Genomic DNA, 19090 nt, shown 5'->3' with positions numbered 1-19090 from the left:
ACAGACGCACTGCTTTCACTTTTTACCGTCGTGTCCGGGAGCTCTCACCTCCCTGCCCGCGGCCTCTGACCCTCGTCACCCAGGGATAGAGGCCCCGCCCCCCGCCCTGCATGCCCTGCATGCCCTGCCCTGTCGCGCGGACCCTCTTCCTCACCCCGACCTCAGGGCGAAGCAAGCCAGATCCAACACTATTCGTACGTCGTCCTCGCCCCTCCGTGCTTTGGAGTTCTGGTAGTTTTCATTCCTACTTTCTCATTCCGTCGTCTACATGCAAATACGCTCCGCTTTCTCCTGTACTCAAACTTCTCCCGTGTTTCACTATTTCCTAAGATTCCTTTATTCCCATGAATTGCCTCCAGAGAGTGCTCTAACAGTCAAGTCTCCAGAGAGTTCTGAACTTTGGTGTCATGGAGTTAAAGATGGTTAGTAATTTATAGCTCAGAAATTCCATCTGAACTCAGATTTTTTAAATTCGAGGTTTTCTTCATGGCCAAATACGTGGTCGGATTTCTAAACTATAAATATACATATATATTTATGTAGGTTTTATATTCCAAGATTATAGCAGTGCTACCCGCCAGTCACCCTTCCGCCCATAGCTGGGCGTTTCCGTAGCGTGCCACGGGAACTTGGAAGGGGGCGTGGTCTGTTTTAAGACAGTGCTCGCCATTCAGTCACATGTTCTGAGAACGCTCACTCTAAAAGAGCCCCTAATGTCTCCCATTTGTTCTAGGAAGCAGCTAGCCGCCCCCCCCCACCGCCCCCTAACATGGAACAATGTCCTCAAACTGCTCGCTTGACCCCTTCAACCAACCAAGGACTGTCAGAAGTACCTGAAGCCCTACGCGGCTGTCAGCAACAGTGGGGTGGTGGTTGGTGAGTTTGGTTGCTTGGTTTGTCCTACGCCAGGTAGGACAGCCCAACCAAGCCCCTGGAGTCTCACGCCATCACCTGCTTCCAGACCCAGAAATAAGGCAAAGAAGAGGTCTGTGCAGCTTCTCATGTAGCAGAGCACAAGCCCACCCGAAAACTCAGATTGCGCTTAGCTCGACTCACTGTTTATTAATTAAAAATTCCCCAGTTGGTGAAATTACATGTTAACTTGAAGATTTTTGCCAAATACTTTCTGTCCAGTAAGAAAATATAACCCCTAAGGATATAGTTGGTTGTTCTTTAGGATGTTAACCAGTTTGGTATATAGCCCCGCAATCTGACCCTAATATTCCTCCATGAAATCGCCTGTATAACCCCAAGCCCTGAAATACAATCCAAATCAGCCCTGATATCTTACTCATTACATCTTCCTTCATGATCTTTCCTCTCATTTAGTGAGTTGAATACAGTTTTTGGCACTTGTTCATTATCTGCATGAGAACTTTTCTGCCTCTTCAAAAATTATACTTTGGCAAAAGACCAATCTTCAAACATTAAAGAACTTTATGTATTTTAAAAATGGATGGCAGCAAGTATCAAATCATTGTGGAACTTAAATGCCTTTGGATACATTTGAAAGAGTGATGTCACAGTTCTGTTTTTAAATGTAAATACTATGCCCCCCAAAATGCATCGTTTGTATCTATTTACATTTCTAATGAAAACTTTTAGCTGTCAGAATAAAATGTGTGAAGGGATACATACTTTCCAAAATTCTTTTAGGGGGTCAATGAGCAGAAGAGTTTGCAGACTGTTGTTGTAATGCGCGGTTAAAAAAACTACCATAAAAGATGAATCTTGTAAAAGGAGATCTCTAAATGCACCTTAAAGGTCAGTTTCAGCATTCATCATTTCTCATTGATGCTTTCTTAGCTCTGCTCTCATGAAAGTCTCCCTGGAGAGAGATGCATGCTCCGTCACAGCAAATGGGGATGGAAGATGTGAACATGTCAAAAATTATTGTTATTCCTATCCCTCTCGTCCACAGACAAACTCAGAATATCTTGGCGTGGAACAAAATAACAGGATTTCCAACATCGTGTTTTACTCTTTGAATAGAAGTATATTTAGAAGGAGAACGATTAAATATCCTCCAGATTTTTAATAAAGGAGAAAAATGTAACTGCAATAGAATGAGGTTTTTATTTCAACTGACCACACAATGCTCACATCAATTCTAGCAAGTTCATAATTTAAAAAACAAAATTTTGGGTAGAAATTTATTCTACGTTCTCATTTTCTGAAAAAAAATTTAAGTCAACCACAAAAATTTGCACGCGAGCGTGCGTACATGCGTACATGCAGGTAGTGAGTGGGTGTGGGTACACATGGCATTTATGTGACACATGCAACTTCAGTCATGCCCGAGAAAGCCCGAGAACTTAGAGTTTTCTGTTGCTTTGATTAGGCTGAAGTGCATTTAGATCGATGTATTTAAAGGATTCAAAGTGTCCTCAAGCCATTCCTTCAATTACTGCTCTGTAATGTACCATAGATGTTGGGGCTCTCTCACCCTGGCCGACTAGTTGGTCACCATCCCGAGTTTCAGTGTCCCATTTGTGAAATTGATGGCCACGGAGAGTAAATGAAGAGATTTGCTGTGGACACCCACCAGGCCGAGCCTGCCAGGCAGGTGCCTGGGTGCTCCCCACTGTGGGCCCGCCCCCCAGCCCGCACGACCACCCCCTGCTGGAGCCCGCCCCTCCTCCCCGCCCATGTGGCCCTGGCCCACACGCCCTGCCATAGCCACAACCCCCGTGCCATCCTGACCTGTGCTGCCTCCTGTGCCCGAAGCGGGCTCCTGAGACGCCTCCTGGAACTCCTTCTGGTCCCAATGGCCCCATCTCCCAACTCCGTGCTGAGGGCTGCTGCCTTGCCACAGCCAGCCCGGCAGGGACACTGCGCACCGGACGAGACAGTGGGAGCCGTTAGAGCTGCGCCCACGTCTGACAAACCCTTTCTGCCGGGCGTCCGGCCGCTGGTTTCAACGCACAGCCTGGCCCAGCACCCTGTCCCACAAGGCTTCCCTGCCCGGCAGCGTCTCCGGGGCCGGTCGGTGGCCCTCTCCACTCTCCGCCATTTCCTGTTCGCCGCCTGGACTTGGTCATCGGCGATGAGCTCTTGGAGTCCCGTGGAGGGACGACCACCGCTTGGCTCTGTTGACAAAGCGCTGTGGGAACAGACAGCCCTCCCTGTCCACTATATGCTACTGAGTCCACAGTATACAGACCACTTATGTCCCCCTCGGAACCCCAAGATCTCCTGCGTTTCCTAGCCATTACCGTGTGGAAAGCCAGCAGGCAGGTCTCCTGCGTCTCCTGCAACACCCCAGTGTGTGGGGTGCGGTGTACGGGAGCTGCTCACCTCGCCCTTCCCAGCTCAGTCTCAGGGGCGATGCACCTCAGGCCCACAAGGACTGCCGTTGCCAGTCCTCGAAATCACACCTCTGCCTTCAGCGGGGATGAGCGGGGCTGCATCCGACGTCCCTACCTCGGCGTTGATAGGTCCCACTCATTCATATCTGCCTCCTCTCGCACCCCAGGCTGCGTATGCGGGAGGGGGGAAGCAGCAGTTATCCACAGCAACTTCGTCAGGTATAGGGAGCTGCGTATTAGACACCAGTGCTTGTTCTTGGCCGTGGCCCCATCTGCTCTGCGCACAGCAGTGTGCCCTTCTTCCTGGGAAGGATGGGTGCGACTTGTCACCACACCAATTATTCTGTACTTGCTGTCGATATTCTTTCATCACATAAATTACTTGTACTTATTATGCTGAGGGCAGTTTCCATGAAAACTTTACATTGTGAAATCTTAGTTTAAGGAGTCCAAGAGGACTGGCTATCCTTAAACAGCGGACACAGGACTGTGGCCCTGATTACACGCGCCCATGACTGTTTTCTAGAAGAAAAGCCAGGACTTCCGGGGCCCGTTCGCTTGCAGGCCTGTGTAGATGTGCTCCACGTCTCCGCCTGGCTGCCACCCTGCGTGGTGGCCAGGGCGCTGGCACGGCCTGGCTCTGCATCCAGGCGGGACAAGCAGGGACGCGACAGGAGGAGGCCGCTTCCCAACGTTACTTTCAGAATGTTTAGGGCTTTATTATAAAAACCGGTCCCTGGTGCCAGAAAGGTTGGGGACCACTGATGTAAAAGATGTTGTAAAGAGCAAGAAAATGGACATGTCAAGGCGCTTTCCCCTGGGTGCCTACCGCAGGGCCGGGGCTGGCAGGAAGGCCACAGAGGAAGGTGGTCTGTTGGTACCTGTCACAGAGCAGCTCGGGGCGGGAGGCCGCGTGACGCTGCACAGAGCCCCCAGGGTAAGAACGCTGCTCGACAAGTGTCCTCTGGTGTTTCTAAGCCCTTCAGAACGAGGGAGACACAGACACACACACTGCAGGCTCATGCTGCTGCTACTCTCTGGAGTTCCACGGGCCTGCGTGGCACCGTGACGAGTCGGGTTCAACAGACTTTGAGCCATTTTCAGTGACGTGGTATAAATCGCTTCTTTTTTAAAAAAACTTTTCCAAATTGGATGAGTGACGAGTTAGTGCACTACCCACAAACTGATTTAAAGACAGAATCTCAGTGTGACTGTGGGAACATGATACCAAGGACAGCAACTATTGCAATAATATGATAATTTCGCATGTGGACGATAAATTTATTGTGTGTAAAACTACCTTCACGAGAAATTTCTGAACTTAATTCCTACTGTGAGAACAGAAAATATATTGACTAATTAGTGATAATTGTTGCATTGGTTGATACATTAGAGAAATTCGAAAGGCCTGAAAAAGTAAAAAGATAACCAAAATATACACAAGATAAAGATTTCTAATTAAAAATAACAGCAAACGAGAATTGTAAGCTCGTCAGGAAATACAACTGACCGTTCTTCTCAGATCGGATAGACTTTCTTGCACTTTAAACCCTGTGTAATAAGAGGTGGGGTGTCTTTGAAGAGACAGCAACGCAACACGTCCTGCGTCGGGCAGCACTTCAAGGGGTACAGGGTCGCCGTGTGGGGGAAGCAATGCATTAAAATGTATGCACACATGTGCGCGTGCATGTGTGCACGTGGGCATGTGTGTGCGTGCGTGTGCACGTGGGCATGTGCGTGCATGGGTCCATGTGTGCATGTGGGCATGCGTGCATGTGTGTGCGTGTGTGCACGTGGACATGTGTGTGTGTGCATGGGTGCATATGTGCACGTGTGCATGCGTGTGTGCACACGCACACACGTACTGTAAATGAAGATGTGTGGCAGCTGTTAGAAGATGCACACTTAGGACGTGCCCAGAAATGCTTGACTGCGGAGGCCGACTGCCATCGTCATAGCTCCATGGACGAGCGAGATGGCGACCCCTGCACCATCACGTGGTCACGTGGAGCACAGGGGGCCGGTGCGAGATGGCGACCCCTGCACCATCACGTGGTCACGTGGGCACCGGAGCACAGGGGCCGGTGCGCGTCCTCACACGGGCACTGGAGCCCTGGGGGTGCGGCAGTGACAGGGCCTTCTCCCAGACCCCATTCAGGCGCCGTGGCGGCTTCTGACGGGGCTTCTTTCCCGCTGCTTCTCATTAGGAGTAGCATTTTAAGTTGCAGTATAAAAAAGTTCTTGCTCTAGGTATATAGCTGTTAACATTACAACGAAAAATCGTCTTTCACGGACCACGTGGTGTGCGACTCTATTTATGCAGAGCGTGTGGCGCTGGCAGACGCGTGGAGCCAGCCGACATCGAGCAGCAGGCGGGGGCCGGGGTTCGGATCGCCCACGCGCACCCGCATCTTTCTGGGGAGACGGACACCCTCGCAAATGAGACTGGGAGGCAGCCGCGGCGCTCTGTGCGTACGCTAGGACACTGGATCCTACACTGCAGAGGAGTGAATTCTTTGGTGTGTAATCTCCACCTCAGTGAAGACGTGAAGCAAGGGCCCCTTCTGCTGAGCATCTGTGGGGCCCCGGCCTCCTCTGATGTCATCATTTACTTTAGCAGCCCGCCCGCCGGCCGATATTTGGTCCAGTCTCTGTGATGGGTTGTTTGTTTACAGCTGAGCAAGTTTCCGGGCAAAATTAAACGTTTGAATTAATTGTGTGCAAAACGCATGGATGCATTGATGTGTCCTTCATGTCAGATGCAAACATGTTTACTGGCTTTCATATTTTAAAACCAAAAGGATTGGTGTACTGCATTTAGATATTTCACGGCAGAAAATGTGACGTTTACTCATTCCAGATGCTGCCTGATTCTACAATGTTAATCTGACAGGAAAACGCAAAGTTACAGTCCAACATTCTGCGGTCACTACGTGTCCAACAGCTTCTCCCGCCATTGTGTCACTTTCTGATGTCTGTGCAGAGAGCCGACTCCCGCACTGCAGGCTGGCTGTGCTCGGGAACAAGGCCGGAGCGCTGGCATCCCAGGGCCTGACGCCTCAGTGGCACAGGCTGGCCGTCTTGGGGCCCCAGGGCTTGCTCGGGCCCAGAGTCATGTGATCGCCCCACCTCGCGTCCCTGGCCTGTAGCCCTTTGTATTTAAAAGCCATACTCAAAGAACTGACTTTTAACTGAACACAGGGAGTTTCATACCCCCAGAGCTGTTTCCAGCCCTTGCCCACTGCGCCCGCCTGGTCCCTGATCCTGGTACCAGCGGCCATTTCCCTTCCAGTCCTCCCTTACCCACCACCCAGACTCCCCTGCCAACCCCCTGTGTCCCCAACTCTGCACCAGCCAGGGAGGGCCATTGACAGTCCCTTGAGCGAGACTTTTATGAACTATTTTACATTATAAACACCAATCTAAGCAGTAGGTTCACATGCTGAGTCCAAGCTTCAAACTGCGTCAAGGCCAGTGTGTGGGGTCGCAGGCTGACTGTGAGGGGCTGTGGTGCCGCTGAAGGCGTGGGGAGAAGCCCTCGGCCGCCTGAGCCCCACACCTGCCTCCGTTTGCCTGCCCTCCCGCAAACCTCCTCGTGTCTCCAGCTCCGCCTCAAACCCAGCGTCCCTGCACGCAGTGCTCGGCCCTTCCCACCCCAGCCGCTGCTAGGATCGCAACCCAAGGCCCCTTTCGAATGCCACCACCTTCACGAGTATCCTGTGCTGCAGACTGACTGTTTGTGCCCCTCGACCGCATGCTGAAACCTAGTCCTCAAGGTGGGCGTGGGGGTGACTAGGTCGTGAGTGCAGCCCCCTTGGGGTTGGTGCCCTCTCGAAGGGCACGGGAGCCTGCGCCTCCGCCTGCCCTGCGAGACGCAGCGGGAAGGCGGCGTCTGTGAAGCAGAGGGTCAGCCCTCCCCAGACAGGGACCTGCCCAGGCCTTGGCCCTCCAGCCCCAGAACGGGGGGACCACACGTCCGTGGTCTAGGAGTCCGTCCGCGGCGCCCCGGTGTGGCCCGCACTGCCCGGGACGCCGTGTGGGGTCCTCCCGACTGGACCTCTTTCTGCTCTGAACCCCATGGCTCTGGGCGACCGCCCCAACCCAGCCAAATCCACACTCTGCTCGCTGTGTCCTGTTCCCCTCGGTTTACGCTGGTGAGAACCAGGTCTCACTCACCTTAAACACTTGACAAATGCTTGTTACGTGACACTGTGAAACTTCTACCCTCCTCCGCCCGCTGCCGCCGGCACCAACGCCCAGCGCGGAGCCGGATCGCGGCCAGGCCCCTCACGCCCAGCATGGTCGGCTTCTCACGGTTCTTGTTTACTCAAATGCTAGCTTTTGTCCCGTTAATTTTCTGTATTAGTTCTGGATATGTTTCCTGTATTAGAGTCGGAGTATTTCTGATTTTATTTTAATAGAATAAGCCAAATGCTTAAATTCTTCTCCTCTGGGGTTTTCGGAAAGTCTAAAATTAGCAGTTGTCGTCTGTAAAAATTAGAATGGGCCTTAGAGTTTGCCTCCCGGGGCCCAGCCCCGTGTGCGGGCAGCCGGCTGATACCCTCCCAGCCCCACGGCCGACAGCAGCAGAGCATCTGAAAGAGGAACAGTTCGCTGTGAAGACACATCCAGTGTTCAGCCACCCTCCACGGCAGGACTTCTTACATCCAACAAAAGCCCTGGGGCGTTCTCTGTTGTGTGCCCCATTAGGGAGCCGCTGGTGGGTGCTGCCTGCGTGGAGGACACCCCAAGCTGCCCCCGTACTGGAAGACGCTCCAGCAACCTCCGCCTTCCCACGCACTTTGTTTTGTGAAAGCACGCTACACAGATGTTTATTGTTATTAACACATTCGTTACTCTTTATTAATAACTCTTCCTTCTGCAAATTTTTGGCAAAAAATTTTGACTGTCAAGCTCAACACCCAACCGAGAGTATGATGAATTTGCTCTCAGAGGTGTCGGAAGGTGCGGCGATGCCTCCGTTAAATTTTAGACATAAACATAGCCAGAGTGTAGGAGTCATGCCCTGGAGCAGGTGCCTGGGGTTAAGTTCCCCCCCAATCCCATTTTCCCCCTTTCCCCCTCCCCCCACCTAAGGTCCTGAGCAAGCTTTCGACTCAGTACCGGTTTCCTCACCCAAAGAATGGGTGTCATAACAGTACTGACCTCAAAAGGTGCGGGAGTGAGTTAAAGGACCATGCTGCTGGCAAGGCACGGCGCCCGGCACGGTGGCTCAGGCGGGTTGACCCAGGGACCGTCACGACGTGTCCACGCGGCCTTCCTGCCAGCTCTCCTCGAAGGCAGCCCTTGTCTGCATTTCTTTGGCTCAGATATTCGTAGGCTAAGAATCGGGCCACACCTCAGGACCGCCTTAGATGAGACAGATGGCAAGTCAGGGAGTGAAACAGACGTAACAACTGTGCTGTGCCGGCATCCACAGCAGCCTGCGACCACAGCGACGCCCACTGCTATGCGGGTCCCCTGCGAGCCTCCCCCGGCCCCCGGCCCCTTCTGAAAAGTTGCTAACACACTTTGTGACTACTCTGCGACTTAGGGTTCACTCACACTCTGACACGGCGGGAAGGAGGGAAGCAGAGCGCCCTCAAAAATAATAAAACCGAAATGCAAAATCCTCACTAAGGAATATTAATACTCATGAATTAAGAAGAACAAAAGGAGAAATTGCCCGGAATAAATTCAGATCGCCCTTTGATTCCGTCCACTGAATCGTGTGAAGGACCGCTCCATTAAATGGGGTGGGGGCCAGAGCAGAGGGCGCGGCTCCCAGTGGGGACACTCCCTTGCCCTGCCCAGCCTGTCCGCCCCCCACACCGGCCTCAACGGGGTGCTCGCCTGTTCCCAGCCCAAACCAATGGCTGCAGGACATGGACCAGCACCCACATCATCTCTCAGTGTATTAAAAATACACAATATCACATGTCAACGACTCTTTCCTTCTCAAGAGAAAAAACATGTGTGGGGAAAAAAAAAAAAACCCAGGCCCCGAGAAAGTCGCACTAAAAGCTTTTGTAGCGAGAGCCCGTGCTGTGTCAACCGATTTCTCACGTAATTAAATACGGGACTCATACATCACAACATGTTTGCAAGGACCGACTCAAACACCTGTGGACAGAACGATGACCGTCAAGCGTATTTATAGAAGCTGAGCAAATACACCTCTGCACACAGCTGCGGCTTCCTCTTAAATACCTGAACATGCTCCAGGGAGCCGGGGAGGCCACCGCACTCTCTGTTTTTGGCCCCACGGGAACCACACAAGCGCGTTAACCGTTGTGGTCGAGTCAGCTCTTCACGGAGCCCACACGAAACCGTGACCTTCATGGTGCCCGGGGGGATCTTGGGGATCCCTGATGCCTGCGCCTCAAAAGATCCCACGGCAACGATTAGCATCGAACGGCCGGGCAGCAGCCCCCACTTTCAAAACCAGAGTCACTACGTTCCCGCAGGAGACCTCCCCGGTCCGTGTGCGCGTGGGCTCGGACGGAGTGATGCGTGTGCTCCAAAAGGACCAGGCGGAAACGTGCGACCGTGTCCGTAAGCGACGGCCACCACAGAGGGATTTGAGGCGACTCTCTTTTTCTGTTCATTTATATGTGCCTCACATTCTACAATGAGCAGGTATGAACATCAGAACAAAAAACCTTTTAACATAAAATTTAATTGAGGGTAAATTCGCTTTTTAAGTTTCACACTTAAGAATAAAATTTAAAATGCAGACACTCGTGAGGAACACAGAGACTGTAAAGGCCCCTTTTCTGAGGCCACGTACCGAGGCGGCCAGGAGGGGCCTCAGCGGGGAGGAGGGCCACCCGGAAGCGGTGGCACGTGGCCGCCCTGGTGTGGGGCACGGTGCGGAGGCCTGTGCTCATGGAGACGGAACTCTCCGAGGCAGATGGTGACCTGTGTCCAACCTGTGGCCGCAGGCGGCTCGGGGCCAGTGACAAACCCTGGAGTCGTCCTCATCCATTCGTCCTATCCCTCCCTGGCTACATGCATGCAGGTAAGTGAAGCTCTTAAACAAACAGCAGGGGGCCAGGGGTTGACAACCGTGACCAGCTGAACTGACCGGAAGAGGGGCCGGGCTCTCCTTGTGACATCAACAGACACCCAGGTACAAATGTGGCATCCATGCCCATGAAAGGCACCCTTCCGTGTGGCAGTTTGGGCACCTAGTGACGTGTGGGTGTGGGGCTGGAATGAGCCACGGAAAGGTGACTTAGGCATCTTTACATCCACACAGGCACCATGGCCTGGTGGCGGTAGAGGAAGTCACCAAGTTCCCACTCGCCTCATTTTATTATTCTTGAATGTTTTTTATAAGTAAGTAAGCTGAAGTGTGAATGGAGGTGGGCGCTGGTCACTGTTACGTAGCTGGCAAGCGTTTGCACAAGGCCCTGGGGACCGGGAGCTGCAAGCCGCCTTTTTGCCACAGAATTTGCTCGCACGTCACACATTTGTTCCCCGGGCCAGTGAGGTCACAGAGAGAGCACGCAGAGTTGCAGAGGCCACACTCACAGCCCCCAGGCTCTTCCGTATGTGATGTCCAGGGCCTGGCTGTCCCCAGCCAGAGGCTGAGGGGAAGGGTGTCTGCGCGTGCCCCAGCCCCGCGTCCGGTTCTGTGTCTGGGCATCTCACACCCCAGCTGCCCACTCAGCCCCTTACACCCTCCAACAGAGGTTCCTAACAAGACCCACTTTTCCCCTTTTTAGTTGGTCATTTTTATGTTGTTTGGAAAAATCCGCTCTTAGCCCATAAAGGCATTTTATTCTACGTACCTTTCTAGAAGCTTTTTCAGTTTACCTTTCCCACTGGGTCTACAGTTCACCTGGCCCGATCTTTTTCTTGGTATTGTTGCAGAAAAGTTGCAAAAATCAGACAGATGAGAAACCAAGCAGGACTCCGAGAGTTGGAGAACTCTGGTTTATTACACGGTCCCAGAGGAGCTAGTGCTCTGAAGATCTGGGTCTTCAGGTGTAACATTCCTTATATAGAACTTATTGGGCATGAGCTGATTGGTTAATTTGTTACAAATCGGTGGGAGTTACTATAGTTGCAGGTAGTTACATTGCGTTACAAAGGGCCTGAGTTGCTATGGGTTACTAGCAGTTATGACTGTTACAAAGCATGGGAGTTGCTAGGGGGCACAAACAGTTACATTCTTGCTTAGACAGAACAAGCAAAGGGAGGGTGAGTCTTTAGTTAATTTCGAGTACCGCCCATGCAGCAGGCTTATCTACAGAAGCAGAACAGAGAGCTGATTCGCCTTTTGAGTGAAAATTCCTCTTCAGTGTGGGGTGGTGCAGAGACCGTTTCAAGTTTCCACACATGGCCATCCAAATGAGCGAGCTTCGGCCGCAAGGCGGGCGTCCCCAGTGGCACGCGTGAGCCTGGCCCTCCGTCTGGGTCCCACGGTCTGCGTGCTGAGCCTGCACTGTCTTGGTCAGTCGAGCTCTGTCACTCGCCCGAACAGTCAGCGAGGCTCCAGACCCGTTGTCCAGGGTGGTCCTGGCCGCTCCCAACCGCGCTCCTGCATGAGGTTCGGGCTCTGCTCCCAGCGTTGGTGAGACGCCTGCTGGGCTGCGCCCAGGAGCTGCCTGGACCCGCAGGCCGCGTCGAGAGCAGCAGCATCTGCAGCGCACAGACACGTGGCATCCGTCCGCTCACCGAGGCCTTCGGATCCGAAGACAGTACCTCAGTACCCACGGCAGGCTCTGCACTCACCTCCGGGAGCCTCTCGGGGCGTGTCGGTCGTAGACGTCTGCAGACACACGGGTCTTCACGCCAGAGGACATGTACACGGATGCACGCACATGCACGTGTATGTGCGCGCACACGTACAGCCTATGAATCTCTTCGCTTCCGTTCAGGTCAGCTACACCAGGAAATAAACCACAGGCCCATCTCTGATTCCGAGCCTCCCATCACTTGGCGACAAGGTGCTGGAGGCCTGCATCGGGGAACCTGCCTTGTGCCACTAGGCCCCGTGGCGGCGGTAAGGACACCGCGGTTGGTGGCCTGTCCGTGCCCTCGTGGGCTCAGGATCACAGTGGCGGGGCTTCGAGTGGCTCCCAGGTCCATGCCCGCCAGGCAGACGCCGAGTCCGGGATTTCACGGCGTTTCCCACTGAACAATGCTCATTTCACATAAAAAAGGAAGCAGCATAATTTGCAGAGCACCCCCAATGGGAAGCTTGGCGATTTAATTAAAAGCAGCTCTTGAGGCCCTAAGTATTTTATATTTCATAGTGACAGTTCTGGAAGCCACAGCCTAGCGCTGAGGGAGAGGCAGGCAGCTGGATCGTCCTCAGCGGAGCTCACTAAATGGCTCTGGCTCATCCGACTGTAGCGACAGTCCCGAGTGGCGAGGCGAGCCGGCACCGTGGCCGGTGACCTTCAGGTGCGAGCTTCCAGTCGGCACGCCGGCCACACCGGGCTCTCGGCGTGAATCTCGCCCGGCTGCCGAGCTTGCCCCAGCGTCCCGCACGCGCGTCAGCGTTTGCTGGCTTCTGTCTTTGGTGACACAGGGAATATTTCTAAGCTAACGGCCCTCGATCGCCTCCTCCAAGTCCCTCGCTGGTAAACAACTAGAGGGCGTTTAGGCTGTTCGGGGTTAAACCCAGCCCGACCCAGCGACCACATCCTGACATGGGTCTCGGGGATGTCAGGGAACGGGGGCTTTTCTAGATTCCCGAAAGTCTCTGGGCCTTTATCTACCGCCTGGCCTACCTGGGTGTCTCAGCCTGGACGCCCGTCAGAGCCTGGCCCAGGGCTCCTCATCCCATCTGGCACCTCAGTGCCCCGTGGAACCCCGGAGGGGAAGAGGACGTCGGCTTGGGCTTCGGGGTCTAATACGCATCAGTACCGGGCTGCGCCCCGCTGTCTTCTCCAGGACCTGTTAGACTATTTTCACAGGACTCTGCCATTTGGGGACAGACATGAATGGCCAACTGATGCGCACTGGGGCATCACGCGGCAGACGCTGTCCCGACTGCCGGTCCCACAGCCTGTGACATCAGAGCACAAATCGATGGTCACAGGCTGGTGTTCACTCTCGTCGTCCAAGGAAAACTCGTGTGTATTCACGTGTCCGACAGAAAAGCCACAGGTCAACATGAGCGCATCCGGTGTGGTCACTCTGGGTGGAAGGCTGTCGGGAGGCGTGGGAGGGACAGGACACCCCAGCCACGCACGTGTGGCCACATCACGTGACCTGGCAGCTCTCTGAAGGGCGACACGCCGTGTCCTGCTGCCGCCGCTCAGCGGTTCGGCGCCGCAGACGTGCATGACCGCGCGGGCGGCCGTTTCCTGCTTCCAGGACTCACGGCGGCTCGCGAGGACCTTCGTCAACTGACGGGGAAACTCAGAGTGAAGTGTTGACAGCATCTGGGGACTCATCGCCCTCGCGGTGCGTCCCCGGGCAGGCGGCACCGTGCAGCCAGAGCCGCCAAGTGCACAGTGGCCGGCCCTGCATCGTCAGGGCAGCAGCCCCCATGGCACGAAGCCTTTGTCCCTGGACGGCTCAGGGCCCTGGACGTGAGTGCCTCCCACGCGTGTGACCGGGCCCGGCTCAGCCTGTCCGTCGTGGCTCCCTGCCCGGGTGTCCCTGCCTGGCAAGAGGCCACTGACTCACACTGCGCTGACCTCTGGCCCTGGGAAGAGGTATCGAAGCCATGACTCGAAGGGCGCCCCACCCCCGCCAGGCCTTCCAGGGCGCCCTGGGTCAGTCCTTGAGCCAGAGCCATGAGTGACAGTGACACCTAGGTCTGGGGTCCCCCAAATCGACACGCAAACGAGTGAAACTGGAGCACTCGCCACACGGCACGTGACGAGCCCGCTGTGGCTTTGCCAGCTCCGCGGCCTGGCTGCCCCCCACCCCCTGGAATTCAGAACCGCCCGACCTGGGACCGCGCCGCAGGTAGCGGCAGGCGTCGGACCTCCCCGCAAAGGCCCGTCGGTGAGAGCGGGTGCCCGCCGTCACCGTCTCAGAAATGGCCTGGCAGCTGTGACGAGGGTGGGCCGTCCCCTGCGGAGCAGTGACGTGGGCCTCTCGCCCCGTCACCGGATCCCGAACCTCAGAACTCAGAGTGGGCCTCAGAGCGGCAGTGTGGCGGCTCGGCCTTCATTCGCCACACGGCACGTGACGAGCTTGCTCCTCGTCCCTCACGCAGGTGCCGGCCCGGGGGTGCCTGTGCCCTCGGCGGCCCCCAGAGCACCCGGAGGAGGGATGTGTGGCTTCGGGCTTTTGGTGTGCCTGGCCTCGCGGTTCCTCTCCTTTCGGCGTCCCGGATCATGACAGCCACGTGTGCATCCGCGTGCCTGGGCCGGAGTTCACATCCCGCTGCTCCCCGGCCTCCCCGGGCCGGCCGCCTTGCTGAGGGCTTCAGAGGACGCGGGGGGGGGGGGCGGGTGTCGGGGAGCACTGGGGGCCCCCGGGCGTCTGGTCGGACCCTTCCCCGCGCACTTAGCACACAGCGGTCCATAGGGCCCCACCTGGAGGCTGCTTAAAATGTACATGTTTAATCATAGACATTGGTTCCTATCAGAAAAATCGTTAGCTAATTAACCACTTAGTTATTTAGTCCGGTGGGGACTGTGCTCGGGTGTGGCCGTGACAAGCTAGCCCCAGGCTGAGTGAAACCGTGAGCCAAATGGGCGCCTTCGCCTTTCATGCCGGCCCTGCCTCTTAGAGCAGCTCCTGAGGGCGAGGCCACAGTTCCCTCTGTGGGTGGCAGGTGACCGGGCTGGAGTGGCGAGAACGGTCAGGCAGGACGACACGAGCCCTCGTGGCCCTGAGCGCCTGCCCCGTGCCAGGACGGCGGCTGCCTGGGACAGGAGCAGTGGCAGTCAGGACAGGCGGCAGCCAGGCCGGCGACAGCTTGGCCCACGTGCACTGCGAGCGTGGCTGACGAGCCAGGTGGGCTCTCTCGGGACCTACAGTCACCATAACTCACAAAGGGACACGTCTTTGGGCAGAAATGCTTCTTAGTCACGGGCATGAGCAATAGAAACGTTTTCCAGCAGTGACAGTCCTGGAGTCACTGCTTCACTCAGCTGTCCCCTCGCTTCCCCGGGCCCAAGTCCTGTTCTGCGGAGGCCCCACGGTGGCGACACGCACCTTTGCTAGGCGGGACCGTTTGCTGCAGGACCGGACACATATTTCACCCTTACAAAGAGGGTTTTGGTCCTGCTCTCATTTCCAGAAACTAGAACGCGCTTAAATGCCTCCATCGTGCAAATGTTTGCAAAACTCATTGTATATCTTCCTCAATAACCGAAGGTGCCCATTCTGCCAAAGACAGAGTTTTAGATGACGTCGGCGACTTTTTCGCTGTTGGGCGAGATTCACAGCGCCGAGGGAAAGCAAGCCTCGGGTGGAAAATCGCATTCACAAAGGCACTCGGCACAGGCGCCCTTTCACCATTCGCAACAAGCTGGTGTTTCTCCTGGATTCTCTGAAATACGAAAAGCTTGCATTTGCTCAGATACTTGTCTAGTTTTGGGCCAGCCTGGTATGGTCGAGGCGATTAATCAATTCTGTATCTCTTTCTGAGTTTTCTGTTTATAATTCCTCGGTCACAGAATTATGCCACCTCCCTTTGTGTGTGTAGAAAGACATAATTTGTTAGGGCGTTGTGCCCGTTAGCACTAGATGCAGCCGCCCACCACCCAGTTAGGAAATGAGGGTTCTGAAGGTTCGTATCTGCTTAAAGCTTAGCACCGTTCGGCAGGACGGAAGCCCTGTCCGTAACCACCCTCCCTCACTCCAGCCCTCGTCACATCCGCGATGCGTCTCCGCGTCCCGCATAGCCCCGCGCGCCCTCTCATGCTGTCACGGTGCCCCCAGACCGTCTCACTTTCCCGTGTGCTTCATGAATCATCTTCCGAAACCTCTGGAAGAGCCCCCGGTGCTTATGCTTTACCAGTGTCTCGCCTTCAAAATGGCTGCATTTCCTCCTCCTGTAACCAAGTACCTTATGGCCTTTCCCACGCATACGGATAACCCCAAAGCGACGTCACTAAAACCGCCCACCATTCGGGTAACGCACGCATTTGGCGAAGTCCCCCCCACCCCCGACTAAAACCTCCTTAGGTTTATTCCCATGGATTTAAACTCGAATAGGAATTACTCATTGTCACACCTAATAAATCTCCTGCCTGAGGAACTGCAAAAAATCTCAGTCCAGAAACAATTCCCACAGGAAGGGACACGCGCCTTTCTTTAGAAGCCGCACCCCCCCAAAATGTTGAAAGAATAATATGCAATTAAGAGACGCAGAAACGGTGAAACTCGTAAGGATGAGATAAGCAAGCAGCTTTGTGAACATCGGAGCAAAAGCTCACGCGAGGGCCGCAGAACGGCCCGTAACATCTGCGTGGTGCTCGCTGCACGGCGCTGACATCCACGGGAGCGTCACAAGGAGCCTGTGGAGCAGGTGCTGTGGCCACGCCCGGCCCGCAGGTGAGGGGACCGAGCACGGAGGGCGGCTCGGTGCCTGCGATCACACCCGGAAACTGGAGCCCCACTTAAGACCCACAGACTTCTGCCTTTACAGCCTCAGCCTATAATCCTTACTGAGCAGCCTAATGACTTGAAGGAAGAAAAGAGGGAGGGAAGGCAGGAAGGAGGGAGGGAGGGAGGGAGGGAGGGAGAGAGGGAAGGAGAAAGGAGGGAGAGACGGAGAGAAGGAAGGAAGCAGAAACGGAGGGAAGGGAGGAGCCCGTGGTACATAAAAAATGAGATGCAAAGTCCTAGAATTCATGTGTTTTTTTAAGGACTGAGTCCTGTGATGGTTACAAAGTATCTAAATTTGGGTTAAAAAAGCAGGTGCTCTAAACAGACTGTCAATTGCAATAAGAACATAGGATGGTTACAATGGAAGCAAGATACAGTGATGGAAACACACCGTCTACCTGGGCTGTTTATTCATTCCAGGACAAATACAGCTAGTCAAATTTCTGAGCTTCCAATTTAGAAAATCTTAAATAGGGAGAGAACTGTTTGGACAAGGCTGGCTAACAGTTTTCAAAAACTCATTAGTCCTGTAAAATTTCAATTTATCCTCTCAAATTTGCAAGGCTTCCAGCGCATTTACCAATAACGCCCTTTCTTTTCAAGTTACCCTCACCTCCATATCATTGAGCCGAACACGGAGACGTGACTGCAGAAAAACCGCACAACACCCCTGCCAGCCGTCACTACTGAAACACAAAAGGGGGGCGTAGGAAACCTCAGGGCTCTCTGGCAGATCGGCTTACCTCTTGGTTCCCCAGTACCGGGATCCCCGAGTCTGTGGGGCGCTGTCCCCCATGCCTGCCCCACACACTGCCAGCTGGTCACAGGGCTGCTGGTAAACCCGCCCGGGGTTGTGCCTGGACAATGCAGCCCCTTGCCTGGCCTCCCTCTGGCCCTCTGACAAGGCTGCCGGGTGCTAACCCGTGGCTGCTCCACTCGTGATGGCTGATGGCTCCCTTCAGCAGGGGTGGACCTTGGGGACGTGAGCGAGCTGCTCCAGGAAGAACCGGGGCGGGCGGGGGGGCATCCCACACAGAGGGGGCTTCTCAGGGATGGCTGCTATTCTGGAGACTCCTTACGAAGCCCAGTGAGGTGGTACCAAGCCCCACTGCGCCGACCCTGAATTTAAGATTCAGAGACCATGAGTCACAGATGACAAGTGCCAGCGATGGAGGTCAAACTTAGGTCCCACGCTCTGCAAGGATCAGCGAGGTCACCGACCTGCCTGTTCACAGGGCTGAGCCCGTGGACCTCTGGCTGAACAGAGGTAGCCTAGAAGGTTCCACCGGCCAGGTGTGAGAGCTGGCAGGGTTGTTGGGCTGTGGAATGGACTGTCGGCAGGCTGGCTGTCATTCACATACACCGATTCTTCACCCCTTCCCGCTAGGGGTGGCAAGCGACAAGGTGCTGGTCCAAGAAAGTGCAGAAATCTGCTGGGTGGGGTTTCTGAAAAAGCTTTCACTTCTCTGAGAGAGGTGGAGTGCTAACCTCAGGCCTCGTGCCTGCTGTTCTTCTGAGTGGACCATGCATGCAATGTCTGGGACTGCGGCAGCCACCTCGTGGTCATGAGGGAGCCGCAGGAAGACAAACCAACACATTAACAGCTCTGGTGGCATCGATAGGCAACCGAATCACCCAGCAACCACCTAACTCTGGCCTTGGCTTATGCGAGATCGAACCCCTGTCTAAGCTATTAGATGGGGTTTCTGTTATTCGCGGTCAAATGCAAACTTAGCAGCTAGGGGACGGGCCGGGGGAAGAAGGCCCTGGGTCGAACTCCCATTCACAGCAGCGATTCTGTCCGTAAAGTACCCAAGGCTTTTCCCTTGGCTCAGTACGGTCCCAGTGCCAGCAGCTTCCATACCCCCTTGGACCCTGGTAGCTCGCAGAGTCCCAGGCCCCACCCCAGACCCACTGGACTGGACCTGCATTTTAACAAGATCTCCAGGTGGTCTGGATGTTGGTTTCCAAAAGCACTGACCAACTGGCCTTCAGCCCTGAGATAATGAGTCACCTGGTCCGGAGGCAGGCTGGCTGAGTTCGCAAGAGAAAGACAATCCCTGCAGGTGGTTCTGGTGCGCAGCCAGGTGGGCAGCCAGGTGGGCAGCCAGGTGGGCAGCCAGGTGGGCAGCCAGGGCAGACAACCCGCTCTGGTCACATCAGCAGTTCTCAAAGCATGGTCCCTGGACCGGCAGCTGCTGCATCACCTGGTGCATCACCTGGGAACCCTGTAGAAACGCAAAATCTCG

At 54.9% G+C, this 19090-nt stretch overlaps 1 protein-coding gene across 1 annotated transcript in view; it reads right to left on the bottom strand.

Moving 5' to 3' along the window:
- The window catches only part of ATP9B (ATPase phospholipid transporting 9B (putative)), a 181745-nt gene that overhangs the window by 160666 nt on the left and 1989 nt on the right, over window positions 1–19090 (bottom strand). The window contains exons 3-6 of the mRNA XM_025048153.1: window positions 12647–12838; window positions 12051–12201; window positions 11709–11957; window positions 155–244 (exon numbers count right to left, since the gene is read on the bottom strand). Of these exons, the coding sequence (XP_024903921.1) occupies window positions 155–244; window positions 11709–11957; window positions 12051–12201; window positions 12647–12838 (682 nt within the window). The remainder of the gene's footprint in view (window positions 1–154; window positions 245–11708; window positions 11958–12050; window positions 12202–12646; window positions 12839–19090) is intronic.

The sequence above is a fragment of the Pteropus alecto genome, unplaced genomic scaffold (genome assembly GCF_000325575.1).
Source record: "Pteropus alecto unplaced genomic scaffold, ASM32557v1 scaffold14, whole genome shotgun sequence".
Classification (NCBI taxonomy): Eukaryota; Metazoa; Chordata; class Mammalia; order Chiroptera; family Pteropodidae; genus Pteropus; species Pteropus alecto.
The sequence above is the reverse complement of the archived record's forward strand: the minus strand, read 5'-3'. Positions and strand labels throughout refer to the sequence as shown.